At 59.3% G+C, this 19038-nt stretch overlaps 2 protein-coding genes across 3 annotated transcripts in view; both read left to right on the top strand.

Annotated features, from left to right (window-relative positions):
- The window catches only part of ZC3H18 (zinc finger CCCH-type containing 18), a 42494-nt gene extending 30538 nt beyond the window's left edge, over positions 1 to 11956 (top strand). For both annotated transcript variants that reach the window (XM_043898270.1, XM_043898271.1), the window contains 10 exons: positions 4397 to 4588; positions 5275 to 5400; positions 5790 to 5891; positions 6986 to 7132; positions 7442 to 7501; positions 8419 to 8579; positions 8718 to 8917; positions 9320 to 9416; positions 10377 to 10473; positions 11152 to 11956. In XM_043898270.1, coding sequence (XP_043754205.1) covers positions 4397 to 4588; positions 5275 to 5400; positions 5790 to 5891; positions 6986 to 7132; positions 7442 to 7501; positions 8419 to 8579; positions 8718 to 8917; positions 9320 to 9416; positions 10377 to 10473; positions 11152 to 11359 — 1390 coding nt within the window. In that variant the 3' untranslated portion in view covers positions 11360 to 11956. The remainder of the gene's footprint in view (positions 1 to 4396; positions 4589 to 5274; positions 5401 to 5789; positions 5892 to 6985; positions 7133 to 7441; positions 7502 to 8418; positions 8580 to 8717; positions 8918 to 9319; positions 9417 to 10376; positions 10474 to 11151) is intronic.
- A 4303-nt stretch (positions 11957 to 16259) lies between these two features.
- IL17C (interleukin 17C) lies at positions 16260 to 18414 on the top strand. The gene is made up of 4 exons (XM_043897998.1): positions 16260 to 16307; positions 16885 to 16959; positions 17286 to 17626; positions 18033 to 18414. Exons 1-4 carry the CDS (start codon positions 16260 to 16262, stop codon positions 18292 to 18294), a joined length of 726 nt encoding a protein of 241 aa, XP_043753933.1. The 3' UTR covers positions 18295 to 18414.
- The last annotated feature ends 624 nt before the right edge of the window (positions 18415 to 19038 follow it).

Here is a 19038-nt window from a genome sequence, read left to right on the forward strand (position 1 = left end):
ACGAGGTCACGAGAGCAGTCAGGCTATGGCTGCGCTCCACAATGGGAACGCGCTGGGTCAGGGCCACCCCAGACTAATGCTGCTCCTCAGCATTAGTGGCCTTGGGAACGATGGGCCTCACTGTGGAAACAGTCTTCATGACCCCACCCAGAAATTAAAAGTCCAACCTCACGGTGGAGTCAAAATTTGTTTTCAAGTCTGAGGAATAAAGCGATGGGTCTGTGATCCCAGATGCCCCTCCCTGGGAACTGCCCTCACCTTCCCAGGCCCCTGCGGGGGAAGTCGGGGGGCCTGTTCACTCCCTGCTCGTCTGTGCATGGGTCCCTGGGAGCCGCTGGCCTGGAGGAGGGCTGCTGGGCAGGGTGTTCAGGCTCGTGGCATCCTGGGGACCATCCTGGGAGCCAGCTCCACGTCCACAGGGACCCGGGGTGGGACCCGGGGTGACCTTGTCCAGAGTTCGGAGGGGAGCAACTCGTGGGGAAGGGTCCATGGGAGGCGGGAGCGAGTGCAGCGGGTAAACCCACTGACATGCTGCCCATTCCCTGTCTGTGCGTCTCTCCAAGCTCATCACCCTTCCATCTTAAAAGAGAACCTTCCTCCTTTTTATCTTTTCTTGTCTTTGACCCCAGGCTAGGCCGCTGCTCAGGGGTTTGCAGGCACCCCCACTGTGGCTGCCGTACCTCACACCTCTGCCCTGGTGTCTGGAGGGGACTCAGGCCCTTTCTCGTGACCTTTGCTCCTCAGTGTCCCTCTCATGTGGCCTTGAACAAAGGCTCAGGAGCCTGGCAGATAAGATTGCCCGTGGCTTTGGCCGCGGGGGAGGGCTGCCCAGAGATTACGGGAAGGTGTTTTCCCCTCTCTGTTCAGAGGGTTTATGCAAATGCCAAGTCTGTTCTGTCCGCTCTCAGTGCCAGCACGGCTGACGGCGTCCTTCTCCCAGCTGTCCCTGCTCGCGCAGCTTTCCTCCCGTGTGGCCCCAGCTTCCTGTCGGCGGGTGGCCTGCCGTCTTGCGTTCCCGTGTAGTTGCTTTTCCGGCTGCCTGGTTTCCCAGGTCTCTTTCCGTTCTCCTCGGTGTAGTCGGAGAGCAGGACAGCCCAGGCCGTGACTGCATGTCGGGGTGCCAGCTCGGCCCCGTGCTCTGTCCCTGCTCCCCAAAGCCTGACTGAGAGCTGTCCCTGCCCTTCCCCAGTCGTCTAGGGACAGCTTCCCCAGACAGCATTGTGAATGAACTCTCTTGATTGTTCATCCAGTCCTTCTTCCGAAAACATCTGTCTTTAAAATGGTTGTTTACAGTTTGTATCCAGGTCTGAAACCACTTCTTCCTGGTTTGAGACCCCAGTCGGGGGAGGCCATTTGGGGCTCAGCTGGCTCATTCATGCCCCACTTTGATCTGCAAAGTGCCCTGTCCCACAGGTGTTACACCTGCGTGATTTTCTGTATCCAGGTACCACCTGCTCTATTGATTCATATTTTAAGATAGTTCCCAGAAATTCCCTGGTAGCCCAGTCATTAAGAGTCCGAGCTCTCACCACCCAGCACCCAGGTTCAGCCCCTCACTGGGGAACTAAGACCCCACAAATTGCGTGGTGTGGTCAAAAAACCTTCATGGGGTTAAAAAAAACTTCCACCTTTTAAACTTAAATACATTTTAAAAGGAAATTTTACACCCTTAACATGTAACAGACACCAGATCACTTGTCCTGGTGAGTCACTGTAGAAACAAAGTAAAAAATAAAAATAGTTTTCTTCATACTAATTAAAGTCAGGAGCCCAGTCTCCCACATTTTGGGGAACATGGGCGGACTTGCAGGATGGGTTCCTGCATGTCCTGGGGTTGTTGTCGAGCTGAAGGAAGGTGGCGCTGGCCTTCAGCTCAGTCAGTGCAGGGCCTGCTCTGGCCCGTCCACGACACTAGCCGGAGAATGTGGGGCTCGAGGGACACCTCCAGGCCTGGTTCTGGTGCTCATAAGACAGCCAGACCATCTTACTGCAGCCAGAGTGAGGAAGCCTTGCCTTTCAGAGGTTGGGGGGCTGCACAGCCACCTGTCTGGCCACGGGTGCTGTGTGCCGCGAGGGGAGAGGATCCAGCGTTCTTCTGCTTCCCCATTGCTGACGCACAGCCTCAGTACTCACATGGCTCCAGTGTGAATCACGCACGCCTTCGCTGCCCAGCTGTTTCTCTCTGCCTATATTGGAAGAGCCACAGGTTGACAGAGCGGGGCCATTTTGATGACTTATGAAAACACCTGTGATCAAGGTGCTCTGTCTTTTCAGAATGAGAACAACACAGGAAGTGTAAAGGTGAAAGCAGCCTGGGATGGCCTGGGACTGGCACAAGTCAGCACGCGGGTTTCACTTCCTTCCTGGACACACTTCCAGAAGGACACACTTCGAGGAGGACACGCTTGGAGCCAGCAGGGCAGTGGCTCAGCGTGTGGGGGCCAAGTTACAGGGTTTTGTGCCTCCGTTCATTGTGTCCTTGGGGCAGTTTTAAATGCTGGATGTTGTTCCTGGTGGGGGCTCTTAGCAGATGGTCAGTATGAGTCTGCTCATTGGTGGATAGACTGATTGAAAAGTTCTGAAGATGTCAGCAGGCGGTGATTGTTTTATGTTGTGTGAATAAAACTGATGTTTTGCTGACACTCACGGAAAGTGGGGATAAATGTCAGGACCCTGTTCATACGTCCGACATGGTTCTGATCCAGAGCCCAGTGGGTCAGGCAGGGCTGACAGTGCTGCTATAGTTGTTCTCTAGGTAAACAGGCAGGACACTCCAGAGGCCTCTGAGAATTAGCATGTCTGGAATTGTTGTGATGTGGTGATTCTATGTGCAGATCAGATTCTGAAATAAGAAAAGGCAGATGAATGAGGGAGCACAGCCCCTCTGAGGAAGAATCTGTGCCTGGAGATGGCATCGCCCACACCTTCTGGAGGGAAGGCAGTTTCCCGGCCTGTGGGCTCAGGTGGAGATGGCTCTGTAAGCCTGAACGAAGCTATTAACACTTGGAACAAGTCACCAATGAGTGGAAGCCAGTAGCCTGGGAAAACACCTGCCAGCAGAGGGTTCCCATCGTCATACCCCAGGAACTGCCCGGAAAACTGGCCAAGCACGGGCATGGCTGAAACCCCCAGGCGGCCTCCCGGAAGCGCTGTCTGTGTGCAGAGCTCTCAGGAGTCAGATGTGCTCCTCTCTGGGCGTGGTGGTGCGCCTGGTGACACAGGACCCCAGGCTCGCTCGGGCAGGGAGTGTGGAGCAAGCACCGTGCTGAGCCCTGTGTGAAATGCTTTCACTTCCAGGGAAAATATTTGACAACTTAGCAAGAACCTGTTAAAGGGTTGCCTCTTTTGGCCCACTGATTCCACATCTTAAAAATTTACCCTTGAAAAGACAAGATGTTCATAAAGACTCAATAGAAAGGGTGATTTTATCGTTTGTGTTTTTTAAACACAGAAGTAGCGAACAGTAGAGAAACATTCAGATTATGTAACACCTGACAGTGAAGCACTGCTGTCCGTGGTCAGGGAGGGCCACTCCAGGTGGGGCAGTCCCCGAGCAGCCCTGGCCGTACCTGCAGGGTCCCTGGTGGAGAATGAACACGGGCAAAGGGGACACTCGGACATGCTAGGAGCGGCTGTGCCAGGAGAGCCGGATGACAGGGTTTATTGCCCTGCTTCACTTCCTGTGATTTTTATCTGATCGATGTGTCACAAGGCCAGCAGGTACCTTGGTATTGAACTGCTGTAGTTCTGGGACCCTGTGCTCTCGGTGTTGCCCTGCCGAGCTGCCGCCCGGCCCCACCGTTCACGCCCTCAGGACCCAGCTGTGATCCCACCCTCCTGGGAGGTTCGGCTGTGTGTGTTTCCGACTGGTGGTGACCTGTGGTGGGGGTGGGTTGTTCTGACCCGCTAGCCTTTGGTCTGGGCACGCATCCTCACACTGTTGACTTGCCCTGCCCGAAAACAAAGGAAGTATCTAGGGCTTAGGTTAATACTTAGAGTTTCTAACTCACTTGGAAACCAGGATTTCTTCAATCATGTTAGCTTCCTAAGGGCTGGTGGTGCTGCCACCGTGCACCCAGCTCTAGGGCACACACCCACGGGCCCCTTCCTCGCTCCCCGCCTAGCACCTGTGTGGGGGGCAGGGTGGGGATTCCAAGGGCACTGCTGAGTGTCCAGCTCCCCTGTGGCTCTGTGAGACAGCGCTCGTGGAGAGAGCCCTGCGTGTCCAGTTCCAGGGGAGGTCTCCCGTTGCCAGTGTTTGCTGCCTTGTGTGTGTGGCATCCCTGGAGTGAGCTGTTAGGTCACAGTCTCTCCTCCCACACAGTTTCTTTCACCAAATGGCAGAGTTGTCTGGTGGGAGGTGGCCCCAGACCTATTAACCCCTCTGTGATTTCAGCCGTCAAGCTGAGCCACCAAAGAAGGAGACGGCATCCACAGGACCCCAGGTGAAGAGAGCCGACGAGTGGAAGGACCCCTGGCGCCGGTCCAAGTCTCCGAAGAAGAAACTCGGGGTGTCGGTCTCTCCGAGCCGTGCTAGACGGCGTCGAAAAACATCAGCCTCATCGGCCTCTGCCTCCAATTCCTCCAGGTAAGGGAGGTCAGCAGGACTCTGTCTGTCTCCTCAGCAAGGCCGGGTTCTAGAGCATCACTGGCTAACAGGACTGAAACTTAGCACCAAGGCAAGGCCTCCATGAACCCCAGAATAAATGGTGAGGTGAACCAGGGTGCAGGCAGCCCAGAGCGGAGCACAGGCCTGGGCAAGGGTCAGCGAGGGAAGAAGCACTGTTGGCAGAAGAGCCAGGAGCAGCCTGACCTGGTGTCCAGTCAGTTCACCTGTCTCCTGCGAGCTCAGTTCGGCAGCTCTGAGATGTGTGTGTGCAACAGGTCTCCCAAACAAGTGAGGACGCTGTGGGCAGTGAGAGTGGGGGCGCTCCCTGAAGAGGGAGGAGGCTGGAGGTGTCTGTGGACTCAGTATTTCCACTACCTGCCCTGGTGGACATACAGATACACACGTGTGTGTCTGCCTGAGTCAGACTGGTTCATCAGCACGCATGAGCACGTGTCCTGGCTCTGTGCCCGAGGGCCTGGGAGCTGTGTCACTCTTGACTGTGAGTGTACCCGGCACCTAGAGGTTCTGAGCACCTCTCCCACGAGAAGGGGACTGGACTTCAGAGCGTCCATGAGGTGCCCCAAGGGCGGAGTGTCTGATTGTGGGGGCGCGTCTGTGTGAGCGGGGCAGGGGAAGATGCCTCACCTCTGCTGTCCCCGGGCCAGGTCCTCCTCACGGTCGTCGTCCTATTCCGGCTCCGGCTCGTCCCGTTCCCGGTCCCGCTCCTCGTCCTACAGCTCCTACTCCAGCCGGTCCTCCAGGCACAGCTCGTTCTCAGGCAGCCGGTCCAGGTGAGCTGTGGGGAGAAACATGGAACCCAGCTGAGGAACCTGGGGGTTCTGGCGATCCCAGGGTGTGGGGCTCACCTGCAGCCGGCCCCATGTGAGCAGTGGGTGATGCTGAACCCATGACAGAGCCCTGTGACTGAGCTGTTCTCACAAGGTCAGGGACAGTTTCTTCACTACTGACCGTTCCCCCAGGCTGTGTCCGAGAGCCCCATGCTCGGCGGCCTCCCCGCCAGCTCCCCTGTGACAGTTGATGGGGGTGCTGCCTGCCCCCAGCGTCTGTTTTTCCCCAGAGGTGCATTTTAGGAAATGACCAAGAGCCACCCCAGGCTGAGCAGTTGCCCCTTGGGACGTGGATGGTGGGGTGCCCTCCTCACACCTCTGCTTCCCGCCAGGTCCCGGTCCTTCTCGTCGTCCCCATCGCCGTCCCCGACGCCCTCCCCACACAGACCTGCCAGAGCCAAGGGGGAGCCAGCTCCGCCTCCCACGAAAGCAGGGTGAGTGCTGCCCACGGGCCCTGGGGAAGAGGGGCAGGCCTGGCCTTTCGATTCCTGGGTGTGGACCTCAGGCCACGGGCCGCATCTCTTCTCCATTGGGGCCCCAGACAGGGGACCCCACCGCAGTGCCGGGCCCCGGCCCTGAGCCTCACAGATGGGGTCTGCATGTGGACTCAGTCCTGCCGCCATGCTGGGCAGCTGCCTGTAACCCAAACGCTGTGTCCCATCAGTCCCATGCATGTTCAGGGTGCTCGACACTGGCAGGGTATCTTCCCCACGCAACAGCGAAGAACTACTTTGGGGCCATTTTCCCGCCTGCCTAAGGTCCCCACTCACGAGCACATCCAGCCTTCCCCAAGGGCCGCCGCCCCCCGCCATGCAGGGCCAGGGTCAGGGTGCCGTTACTGAAGGAGCATGGCCTGGCTCGTGGGCTCTCCTCCAGAGCTCTCCTGATGGCCCCATCTTCCTCCCTCTCCTGCCTTTGAGGAGGAGGCAGGGTGATGCTTGGTGTGGGGTGGGGTCTGCAGGAAACAGTGCCTCAGGTCAGGGCACAGGGGACTTGTGTGTGTTTGTGTGTGGGTGTGTGTGAAGTGCGTGTGGTGTGTGGGTATGTGTGAAGTGCGTGTGGTGTATGGGTGTGTGTGTGAAGTGCGTGTGGTGTATGGGTGTGTGTGTGAAGTGCGTGTGGTGTATGGGTGTGTGTGTGAAATGGGTGTGTGTGTAAAGTGTGTGTGGTATGTGTGTGTGAAGTGTGTGTGGTGTATGGGTGTGTTTGTGAAGTGTGTGGTATGTGTGTGTGGGGTGTGTGTGGTGTGTGTGAAGTGCATGTGGTGTGGGTGTGTGTGAAGTGCGTGTGGTGTGTGTGCTGTGTGTGTGAGGTGTGTGTGGTGTGTGGGTGTGTGTGGTGTGTGTGTGTGAAGTGCGTGTGGTGTGTGGGTGTGTGTGAAGTGTGTGTGTGAAGTGCGTGTGGTGTGTGTGTGAGTGAGTGTGTGTGTGTGTGTGTGTGTGTGTGTGTGGTGCCCATGCCCCGAGGTTGGCCTGCAGGGCTGAGGCTTGCCCGGGTGCGTCTGAGCTCCCTGTGTCCCACATGACAGAGAGAAGCTGCTGAAGAAGCCAGCCCCTCCTCCAGCCCTACCGCAGGCCCCCAAAACCACCACCACTGCCCCTGAGCCCACCAAGCCCGGTGGAGACCCTCGGGAAGCCAGGAGGAGGGAGCGGCAGGCCAGGACCCCCCCCAGGAGGTGAGTGTACCGCCTTCCAGAGCTGGGGGAGGCGTGCTCCAAGGGACTCGGCATGGCCCCCAGCCTTGGTGTCCCAGGAGTTCGACGGCGAAGTCTCCTGCTGGTGGTGGCAGGGGAGTGGGGGCTGGTGGGGGTGTGGTTGACTCACTTTGTGGGGGACTCCTCTATAGAAGAAATCCGAGCCCCGCCTGATTTCGGTGGCCAGTCCCTGGTGGATTGTTGGTCTCGGACCAGCGAGCCCTGGCTTTGGGGGCGCCCGCGTGTTGAGGCCCCAGAAATGTGAGCTGTGGCCTCTTGGTTGTGTTGCAGACGCACAGTTAGCGGCAGCGGCAGCGGCAGCAGCTACAGTGGCTCCAGTTCCAGATCCAGGTCATTGTCATGTCTGTCCTTCCCCCGTCCTGTCCCGCAGCTTCTGCCCACGGTCAGGGTCCAGGAAACCCCGCAGAGGCCACCTCGGGTGCACACAGCCCCTCGCTTGGGCTGGCCCTGCCACTCCGCAGAGCTTGGGCAAGAAGGACGAGCAGGCCGAGGCAGCTGGGGGATGGCCTATTGAAAAGATCTGAGCAGGAACAAACAGAAGAGAATTCTGCCATTTAGTTTAAAAAGATGGTATCAAGTTAGTCCTGAGATTCCTTGAATTCAGTTTTCTCTTTCACTTGTAGGCAGCAGGTGGTATACACATTTGCCTGAATCTGAGTAGGTCTGCGGTCTATTAAATACCTAACTTTTCAAGAAGGCTGGGCTCTGGGCTTCCCTGGTGGTTCAGTGGTTAGGAACCCGCCCACCAGCACAGGGGACGCAGGGCAACTGAACCTGTGCGCCACTAGAGAAAGCCCTTGAGCAGCAGCGAAGACACAGCACTGCCAAAAATAATACGTATGAAAGGCTGCCTCTTGCCTTCCCTGCTGGAGCTCGGGACGTGGGGCTGGCAGTTTTCTCAGAGAGCGGAGCCCTTGTGTAGCCTGGGCTGTGACGGGACTGGACCGAGGAGACCGTCCGTGTCTCAAGCCTCCCGAGCCGGCCCCTTGGGGTGTCTCTGACGCAGTGTCTGCTCATCCTGCAGCCCATCCCCGCGCTCTGTTGTGTGTTGGTCACATGCAGTTGTGCGTCCCTGCCCAGCTAACAGCGCGGGAACCATAAGCACGAGGGCCTGGCCCCGGCCTTGCAGGTGTCCCCTCACTGGGTGGCACCTGTAAACTGTCCAGAGCCCCTAAAGCCTCAGGCTGGGCGGTTCCCCTTCCCTGGGGTTCGGGGCTGTGTGGGCACAGACGTGTCTGTCTGTGCAGATCGCTGAGCGTGAGCAGCGTGTCCTCGGTGTCCAGCGCCACGTCGAGCAGCAGCTCAGCGCACAGCGTGGACTCGGATGACATGTACGCAGACCTGGCCAGCCCCGTGTCCTCGGCTAGCTCGCGGTCGCCCACCCCAGCCCAGACCAAGAAGGAGAAAGGTAGGTGCCCACAAGGTGTGCCGGGCCTTGGGGTCCCGAGAGGAGAGGCAGTGTGGGCTGATGACACCTCCCCCAGATAGCACGCAGGCAACTGCCTCACCAGAAGAGAGGCTGTGAGGGGGCGTTTTTCCTTGGCAGGAAAATCTAAGAAGGAAGATGGTGTGAAAGTGGATAAGCGGAAACGGGATTCGTCCACACAGCCGCCCAAACCCTCAAGAACCCCTGCGGGCGGCAGGTCCTCCCAGCAGCCCACCACCCCCCAGCAGGTGCCACCAGGCCAGCCCCCAGCAGCCACGTTCATCGCCCACAAGGAGATCAAGTTGACGCTGCTGAACAAGGTGGGGCTGTGGGCAGTGCTGCTGGGGCCCCAAGACCCATGGCTGGGCCAGCTAGCGGCTCTCCACACCGCCTGGCTTGTCCTGCCCTGATGGACAGCCTCATGGGCCGTGCCGGGTGGGCAGGGGGTTGACGGTGGGAGAGGAGCTGGTTACCACAGGACAGCCCTGGGACCTGGGTCAGGGGGCAGAACAGATGTGGCCTCTCTGAGTTGGCGGCCACAGTGCCCAGGGGACTGGAGGGCCTGAATCCATCCCTGGCATGGCGGCCTGGAGACCATGGGCCCTGCCTAACTTGGGGCCACGTGGCTCAGGGGCCCCAGAGGAGGGCCCGCAGGAGCGGAGAGCAGGTGGCTGCCTGTGTCCACTCAGGCCTTGGTCCTGACTGCACACCTGTCATTCCAGGCTGCTGACAAGGGGAGCAGGAAGCGCTACGAGCCCTCAGACAAGGACAGGCAGAGCCCACCGCCAGCCAAGCGCGCCAACCTCTCCCCGGACCGAGGTGAGCCTCTGCCTCTGGAGCCGCACTTCGTGTGCCCTGAGAAGTATTAAAGCCCCCAGGGGGCTTTTGACCGGGTGGTCCGCATCTGTCAGCATTTACAATTTTAGAAGTGAAAACTGTAATACTTTGACAGTAATAAGATATTGTGTTTTAACACAAAGAAGAATTTTTTATGGAAAATGTATCTTCAGAAACAGAAGCTGTCAGGAGTAGCACTGTTTTTTTGTTTTGTTTTTTTTCCACAACCTCCTTACAGGTGGGGTCATTTCTTGTTATCACACAAGTAGCTCAACCTAGGAAACCCCACCTGGGCTTGTGAGGCCGTGAGCTTGTGGGCTTGTGAGGGGGCGGCGTCTCAGTGCTGCAGGGTGTGCCTGGCTTGCTCCATTAGTAAAGTGAAACCCCAAGTGTTGCCAGGCCATCTTTCCCCCTAAAATAGAAGGAGAGGGCCCAGCACACCCCACCAGGAGCAGGAGGAGGACACGGCATACCCCTGAAACACACACCCACCTACCCACCCCAGGCTGCCCATAATGCCTCTTGAGTGGTGGGACCCCTCTGTGCGCCCTCACTCAGGGCCCACACTCACAGGGCAGCAGGCACTCCTGTTCTTGGTCTTGCTTGCGGTCTGTAAGCAGCCGTGTCTTTTTGTTCCCCACTTGATCTGCACTGTGAGTTTCTTCCAAGTCAGAGGAGGACGGTTTTGGTCTGCTTGGCCTTGCACACTGGCAGCTCCTTGTTTTGAATGACGCTGATGATGGTTCAGGAAACCAAAACCCAAATTAGACCTGGGCACTTTTGAGAATGAGGAAGCTGAGCTGAATGGCCGCCGTTCTCTGGCGTGGGGTCACCGGGGGCCAGAGAGAGGCTGCCCCTTCCCTGCCTGTGCCCACTAGCCCCTATGCAGCTGGCCCCACGTGGAGCTGGGACCCTGGTCTTACATTGTCCCCTGTCACTCAGGTTCTCGGGACCGGAAGTCAGGTGGGAGAGTCAATTCCCCGAAGCCAGAGCGGCAGAGGGGTCAGAATTCCAAGGCCCCCTCGGCCCCAACAGACAGGTGAGTGTCTCCCCACAAACCCCCCTGCTCCCACCCTGGGTACAGCACATCGGGTTCTTGGCCGCAGAGAGGGCCAGCTGAGCTTCCTCCCCAGGCGGAGGCCTGAGCTGTCAGGACTAGCTCGGGGCAGTCTCAGAGGTGCTGGGAAGGTTTTGCTGGCCCGTGTTTTCACCCTGGGCCCCCAGCGGGTCCTAGAGTGCAGAGCAGCCTGTGAGCGCGTGGCTTGTGGCCGGAGGGCCAGGGGCCAGTTGGCAGCAGCTCTTCCCTCCCTCCCACTTGGCTCAAAAAGCGGGAGCGGGGCTCACCTTTTCCCTGGAAGCAGGCTGAGTCCCTGAGCACTGGCACCCCGGGTTCGGGTGGAGGGCCAGGCAGGAGGGGCACGGGCACAGCCCCACATCCCCAGCCCTTGGCACACAGCGAGGACCAGAGCGGGACAACCAGGTCAGGGGGCTCCACGCGAGCCCCGGAGCTGTGCCCGCCACCTCCCAGGTGTGCTCCACACGGGGGGCTGTGCTGAGTGTGGCCAGAACCCGAGCTGGGCCCCGGACGCTCATCTGTGGTGGGAGCCTCGTCCACTGGGGAGGGGGTGCCTTCTGCCTAGCAGGTACAGCTCCTGGGGCCCAGGCCCTGACAGGAGGCTCTCAGAGAGCAGCCCTGATGGCCTCCCCACCCCTGCAGGAAGCGCCCGCTGTCACCCCAGTCCAAGAGCTCCAGCAAGGTCACCAGCGTGCCTGGCAAAGCCTCGGACACCAGCACCACCACCGCCGCGGGCACCAAGTCAGGGAAGGCCAGCACGCTGTCACGGCGGGAGGAGCTGCTGAAGCAACTCAAGGCCGTGGAGGACGCCATCGCCCGCAAGCGGGCCAAGATCCCCGGGAAGGTGTAGCCCGGGCTCTGCTCCCCGAGGCAGGGACTCACCTGTTTTTATAAATAGGGTAAGCGCAGCCATTTTGGATTTTGCAGTTTATGTCTTATTTTGGCTGTGATTCTTTTTAAAAATTAAAAAAGAAAAAAAAAGTTTCTCAGCTGGAAAAGAAGCCACACATGTAATGAAGATGATGCTGAATCCCAAACTGAACCAACCCCTTCCCAGAGCAGAAGTCCTGCGAGCCAGGTGGGTGGGGGCGTGGCGGCAGCGAGGACCAGCTCTGATTTTATGTCAGTTACGAGTCCTCCCTCCGCTCAGGCAGGCGTCCTCAGCTCCGCCCTCCTCTGTAACCAGGAACACTGAGTGCTGCCGAGCGTCTTCCCCACCCCGCCGTCCCCAGGATCAAAAATATATATATTCTTGACTGAAGTCTGATTGGAAAATACTCCTGTCTTTTATTTTAAGCATCAAATTGTTTTAGTTGATTTAAAATGGAAAAAAAAAAACAGAAAAGACTGAAAAAAAAAAAACAGGCCGAGGGTATTGTTGGGCATCTGTCAGATGTGGAGGGTCTTTTTTTGAGGGGTCTCCTAAAATAAAATATTTTGATAAACAGCTGTGTTGCCCTGGTGGTGATGTTTGCCTATGCCCAGCCCCCCTGCATCCTCCCTTTGGCGTTGCCCACTGGGCATTGCTGGCTGAAGGAGGCCACCAAGATGCCCCCGGAGCTGCTAGCCCGGCCCCGTGGCACCCCCACCTGGTTTCCTTGCAGTGGCTGGCCCAGCGGGGCTTCCTGAGGGCCGCCATCTCTGCCTGGATCGGAGGCCACCTTCCCGGTGAGCCCTGGACCAGAGATACTCCAGCCTACAAGCCAGTTCTCCACCGAGTGCCTCACACAAGGTTGGACCCCACACGGACATGCAGGTGTCTGTGTGTGAGACGTCCCAGCGGGGCCACGCTGCCATCCCAATGCAGGGCAGGAACGCCGCTGCACCCTTCTTAGCCCCTGCTCCCCTCCCAGGGGACCAGGACCACTGGAGGGAGACCCTCCCTTGTGGGTTGACTTTGCAGAGTGGTGCCAGGGGCCTGGGAGTGCCCCTACCCAGACCGATAGCAGGGCCTCTGCCCTCAGAAGACTACCTTTAAAGCAAGTCCCGTGAGTCCTGGCAGACGACTCACGTCTTAGCACTTCGCTGTGGGGGTGTCAGGAGGAGCCACCTAGGGCTCTGGCCTGGGGTCGTGACCCTGGAGCTGCATGCAGTGACCAGGTCCTCTGCCCCAAGGCTGCATGGCCCTTCAAATGTGGGACAGGAGAGCCAGGCGGGAGCCAGCGTCGTGGGGCCTCCAGTGGCCTATCCGCAGTGCCGGCCCCACAGCACAGCACACGTAAGGCCTCTTGCACCACCGGCCTCATCATGGCGTGTGTCTGGGTAATTTCTCAGGTCTTATCTGGTTTGCCATCAGGTCAAAGCCAGGTGCAGAGGGAACTCCCATTCTCCAAATGGGCGGCCTTCGAGGACACGGGGCGGGAATGCAGAGCACCTCGGGTGACAGCCTGGCTCTGCACGCTGGGCCCCACCAGCCAGCCAGGCAGTGATGACCTCTGAAGCCAGGAGTCCACAAGTGAGCCCCCATGCAGGTCTCTGCACTCAGCCGAGGGGCTGGCCTGACCTGACCTTTCATGCCTGGGCTGGACCTGTGGCCTTGGGTCCCTGGACCGGGGCTGGGTTTAAACTGGCATCTTGCCCTCTGCCACCTGGGGGCAGGGACCTGTCCCAGGAGGGCTGAGAGCACACCCAGAGCCAGCTCCCCCACAGGTCTAGTGGAAAGAACATTCCAGGCCAAGCATCTGGGAAAAGGGAGGCTCTGTGGTGTAATGGGTTCTCAGCATCTCTGCCCTCCAGGGAATGTGCTGCCAGGCTGTTCACCTGCGAAGATGGGAGCCGTGACCTGTTCCTCAAGCCCAAGCTCTGCTTCCCGCCCCTCCTCCAGCCCTCCTCCTCCATGGCAGGCCCTGCCCCTCCAGCCTCCTCCTCTGCAGCAGAGTGCCGAGCCTTCCCTGCCCACTAGCGTTCCTCCCACCCCAGGGCCTTTGCACACACTATTTCCTGTTCCTGGAACTCTGACCCAGCTGCGCCCCACACTTCCTCTCGCAGCTCCGACCAGGCCTGCTCCGTCCCCTCCCTTGTCCACTGCCCGCCCGAGTGCCATCCTCGAGCTGGCTCTCTGGAGGGTAAACTGAAACCCCAGCCTTCTGAGTTTTCTCATGTTAACCCTCCTCTTCTCCAGGGAAGGGGTCGGGTCTCAGTTACACATCCCCACCCATGAGGAGCAGCAGCCCTCAGGACCTATGCCCACCAGCCCACCCCGCGGGTCCCACCTCCAGCTTCAGGTGAGGGCTTCTCCCCTTCTCTTGAAAGGGTAAGAAAAGGAAGACACCATGTTTTTAGTTTATAATTTTTCTAACTCAAATGTGAAATATAGTCTCCAACGTACGAGTGAACACATCAAGCTAATGGGGCAGCTCAGTTCAGTAACAGTGAAGTTCCCTCGGGTTTCTCATGATGGGGGTCACCCCTGCCTGCCACCCCACGACCCTGCTGTCATCTACCGCTGACTCGGACACACCCTCCCACCTTGTGCCAACTGTCCAGCAGCCCCTGTGACAGTCCCACCAGCACCCCAGCCCCTCAGGCCTGTACACCCAGACGACGGCAGTCCGCCTCCATTGGCAGGAGGAGTTGGGCTGAAAGGAGGCAGAAGCCCTGGGTATACAAGCAGGGACCCCCACCCTGGTCAGCCAGCCCCTGACGGGCCATGGACTAGGACAAGGCAAAGAGATTGCTCCTGACAGTGCAAAGTTTGGGGAGCACAAGAAAACTGGACTGTGGCATAGACTTACCATGGGCAGCGCTGCCTGGCCCAGTGGTCGAGAAGGCCACACCACAGGAGGGTTGAACGGGGAGGGGATTTCCACCCCCACTTTACAGGTGGTACTGAGGTCTGCCCCTAGGTCTCCCCATAAGATGGGGGAGAACTTTGAGCCTGGAGTTGCAAGAGCCTAGAGCAAACCTGTCCTGCAGGCCACCTCCCCAACTCCAGCCAGGGCTGCACGGGCTCCGAGTCATGGGCAGGGATAGAGGGACTGTCCCTGCTGAGTCTGTCCATGTATCTCCTCTTCTTTTTCTTTTTTCTTTCTTTTCCTTTTTTTTTTTTCTTATTTTGTAACTCTATGGTTGATTCATATCACGTGTCTCCTGCCCTGGATCTTTTTCTCTCTCTGCTGCCTTCTGTCCTCAGCGTCTGCATTTGTCCAAGTCTCCTTGGATCTCTGTGCCTATTTCCTTCCATCCCTCCTCCCGTACCTCCATTTCCCACTCTGTCCCCCCTCCATCCCCTTTCTGCATCTCTCCAGGCAGGGACTTGGGAGCATGGACCTGTGGGTGCAGTCTGGGGACAGGGATGTGGTGGGTGTGGTTTAGTGGTCTGGGGGCGGAGCCATCCAGGACACCTCCTCCACAACGCCCTCTGGCCTTCCTCCTGCAGCCACCTTTCCAGTCTTACCCAACCCGGTACTGGTGTGCTTGCCTCAGCCACCCACAGGAATGAGGCACTGCTGGGCCCCGCCCTGTCTTTCCGGCTGGTGCCCCGGACCCCGACCCCAACCCCAACCAGCCCGCCAGTGCCCACAGAATAATTCAGGGCAGCAGTGAGGGAGGCACATGGCCTGGCCTCAAGACCTGTCCCTGACTCGCCCACTCACTCAGCTGTTCTGAAAGACACAGAAAATGCCAGAGCTCAGCCCTCGGCGTAGGGACCACTGCGCAAGTGAGTTCTACAGCCTTTCACTTCCAAAGATCCTGTGTGGAGACCCCAGCCGCTTGAAGGCAAGGCCACTGCTGGGGCCACCTCCCCGGTCTCCAGGTGGCTTCTCCCCAGGGGCTGTTGCCAGGCACAGGTACCACTTCCCCTCACTCGTGGGGCCCAGGCAGGAGGGACTGGAATTTCTGAGGTCCCGGTGCCCTGCAGAAAGGCGGGGTCTTTCTCAACCTGAGTATCAGGCCCAGGGGAAGGTATAAGGGGCTCTGTTGTTTCCCTAAAACCATGTCGAGGTCCTAATAGCCCCAGTGCCCGTGAGGAACGTGCCTGAGGAAAGGGTCTCTGCAGCCGTGGTCAAGGTCAGGTCTTGATGATGTCTTCCTGGATTTGGAGAGTGTGAAAGCCGTGGAGAAGGAGAGACACCTGGGGAGAGAGGCACCCACAGGAACTCCAAGGACCACAGGGGCCACCAGGGCTGGGAGAGAGGCCCTGCCTACACTGACCTGGGGCTTCCAGCCTCCAGACCTGAGAAAAGACACTTCTCTTAAGGCCCCCAGTTGTGACGAATACAGGTGGTGAGCTCCCCACTGCAGGAGGTGTATCAGCAGAAGGTGGGTGGCCATGGGCAGGGGTGTGGTAGGCAGGAACAGCCTGGGGATTCAATGTGTCCATCCATTTAATGGGAAGAAGCCGGGAGAACAGCTATGAAGCAGCGCCTGCTTCGGGAATGTTTACTCCAGATCAAGGCAGGGAGGGAGGGTGGACTGGAGGCCCAGAGTCATGCACTGCCCAGTAGAGGCCCTGGGAGGGCCCAGGTGTTACCCCGCCTCTCCCAGCGCCATCTCAGGGGTCTTCCCATCCACTGAGTCTGGGCCTCCAAACTCAGACTGGTGCCTTGATGGTGTACATTCTGCCTCCTGTGGGCAGGTGGGAAACCAGGAGAGCTGACCCCATCCTCCACGGCGAGGCCCTCCTCAGCTGGATATGTGGTACAGATTCCAGAGACCAGGGCAGATGGGCCCTCCCAGGATGGCGTCCAAACCTAGCATTCAAAACTTTGCAGAATCTGGCTCCAAACCGTCTCCTTTCCAGGATAACGATGCCCCCCACCCCAGCACCCCCAGCCAGCTGCACAGAGTTGCTACAGGTGGGCTCCTGGGGCCTCCTTAGAAACCTTCCTAGGGCACCCTGCACCTTAAAGTTTCCAGGGCATCATCACCCCCTCACGCTTAGACTTACACTTTGTTGATAAAACCACAAAAACCCAACAGAGAAACCTGAAGATGCTCACCGGCCCCTGTTCCTTCTGGAACCTCCCCTCTAGCAGGAGGAGTGGATGAGAATCAAGCCTGGTGGGGGACTAGACAGCAGCGCAAAATGAAGGAGCCCCCCGCCCCCAGGGCACCAGGTCCAAACCGCAGAAACATACAAGTGGCTAGGACTCAAGTTTACAGAAGGTTCAAGAGTGTCACAGACAAGACCCTTCATTCTCAGCCACATTTGCAAGTGTTTGGCCCGAGGCAGGGTACCCCTGGGGGGTGCTGGGGAGGGAAGGGGGAGAGATGGAGGTGGCAGAGGAGGGAGGAGTGGGAAGTGGGCCCACCCTGTGGGGGGAGGGAAGGGTCATAGGGAGGGAAGGAGGAAGCGCAGCCAGGCACTTCCCGAGGAGGAAGCGGTGCCCGGATTTTCCCCAGGTGTGGCCCCAGGTATAAAGGGCGCCACAGGCCAGCCGCCGCCAGGTCAACCACCAGGGACGCATTCAGGAGCCGGGAGCCCAGAGCCCAGCCCCTGCTGCGATGGTAAGACGCTCCTCTCCCCGCACCCCCACCTGCATGGGGCCACCTGGCCCCAAAGGGCTGGTGGTTCACTGACCCCCAGGCTGAGGATGTGGGGGGTCCAGGAAACCCATCAGATCTCGGGGTCGAAGGGAGCCAGGATCCTGGATGCCAGGTTCGCTGGTGAGCTTGGGCTGAGAGGCTGGCCCCTCTGGACCTCCTGTTCCCTCAGCTGTAGAGGGAGGCTACACCTCCCCCACCCCATCCTTCCACCGGGAGCAGAGCCCGCGGGTGGCAGTGGAGGGTCCCGTCCCTGACCACCCCTGACCACCCACTGCCTGTTCCACCAGCTCCTCCCTGGCCTCCTGCTTCTGCTCTGGCTTCCCGCCAGCCTGACTCGCCACGGCCCCTCACTCCGGGTGGGGGCCCACCCCCACCCCCAGAGCCCTGGGACCCCACACTGCTACTCCGCCGAGGAGCTGCCCCTGGGCCACGCCCCCCCACACCTGCTGGCCCGAGCTGCCAAGTGGGAGCAGGCATTGCCAGTGGCCCTGGTGTCCAGCCTGGAGGCGGTGGGCCGCAGGAGGAGGCACGTGGGGGTCCCGGCCGGGACTCAGTGCCCCGTGCTGCAGCCAGGGGAGGTGCTGGAAGCTGACGTCCACCAGCGCTCCATCTCGCCCTGGAGATACCGGTGAGGGCGGGCTCCCGGGGCCTGGGTGCTCTCCCCGTGACCTCCAGCCGGAGGTTCCAGCTCCATGAGGGCAAGGGTGAAGCTCCGCGTGAGCCAATCCTCGCCCCATGTCTCAATTGCAGCCCAGACCTGGGACACCAGGGTCCTCTGGGTTATTTGGGGGCCCCTATCTGAGCCCTTGCAGGGGTGAGACTGGGACAGGTGGGGAGAGAGCAGACTTCCATGCTCTGGGAGGCCATGGGGCACGTGCACACCGGCACTCAATTGGACACAAGCTGTGTGCCACGTGCTCTCAGCGCCCCACACCGCAGGCCCTGGGCCCTGAGTGCATATGGCTTGTGGGCGTGGGGCATGGGCAGGGAGGGAGGCGTCCTCCAGGTTCTCTGACACCTGCTTGTCCCCGCAGCGTGGACACGGATGAGAGCCGCTACCCACAGAAGCTGGCCTTCGCCGAGTGCCTGTGCCGGGGCTGTATCAGCGCCAAGACGGGCCGCGAGACGGCTGCACTCAACTCGGTGCCACTGGTCCAGAGCCTCCTGGTACTACGCCGCCGGCCCTGCTCCCGGGACACCACGGGGGTGCCCACACCTGGGGCCTTCGCCTTCCACGCTGAGTTCATCCGTGTGCCCGTGGGCTGCACCTGTGTCCTGCCCAGGTCAGCCCGGTGACTGCTGCTTGGCTCCTGAACTGGCCTCCAGGGAGGCCCTCCTATTTATGTGTATTTATTGGTTATTTATGTGCCCCTGGGGTCTTGGGCAGGTACGAGGCTCCAGGAAAGACTGGCTCCAGAAAAGGCTGGAGGGGGGCGGTGGGGGCCTGCGCCGGGCAGCCCCCACCTCGAAAGACACAGTTTACCCTTTCACAGAAACAGCCGGGCTAGAAGGAACATCTTCGCTGTTCTAGGACTTGTTAAAACACCTGCAGAAAAGGGAAACTGTGTTCTGATGGCTGCCTCCACCTCCAGGCCCCTGGGCACCCCTCACCGCAGCCCCTTGGGAGGAACAAGTACCCCTGTGTTTCTAAAACAGCTATTTATTTTCCATGTGAATCTATGTTGTTTACTTGATAAACCACCCCCAGAACACAGACCTGGATGGCACAGAGAGCAGTGGGTGAAGCCCCTCTCTCACTTTCACCCCCTCCGGGCCCTCTATACCCATCTGGTGCCCAGGGGGCAGTCACTGACCACTGCCCGCCAGGGGCAGCCACTGGTGTGGTGTGTCCTTCTAGAAAGATCTGTGCATGAACCCAGGTGCACCCAGGGCGGGGTGGGTTTCAACAGAGGAGTCCAGGTGTGCCCTGATGGATGAGCAGTGGCTCCTGGGCCTGGTAATGGGCCACACTCCCAAAGCCCAGCCCTCTATTCACAGACATGGCTGTGGTCCCTGGGGACCACCTCCCCACCCCACGGA

This window comes from Cervus elaphus, chromosome 4, assembly GCF_910594005.1.
Source record: "Cervus elaphus chromosome 4, mCerEla1.1, whole genome shotgun sequence".
Taxonomy (NCBI): Eukaryota; Metazoa; Chordata; class Mammalia; order Artiodactyla; family Cervidae; genus Cervus; species Cervus elaphus.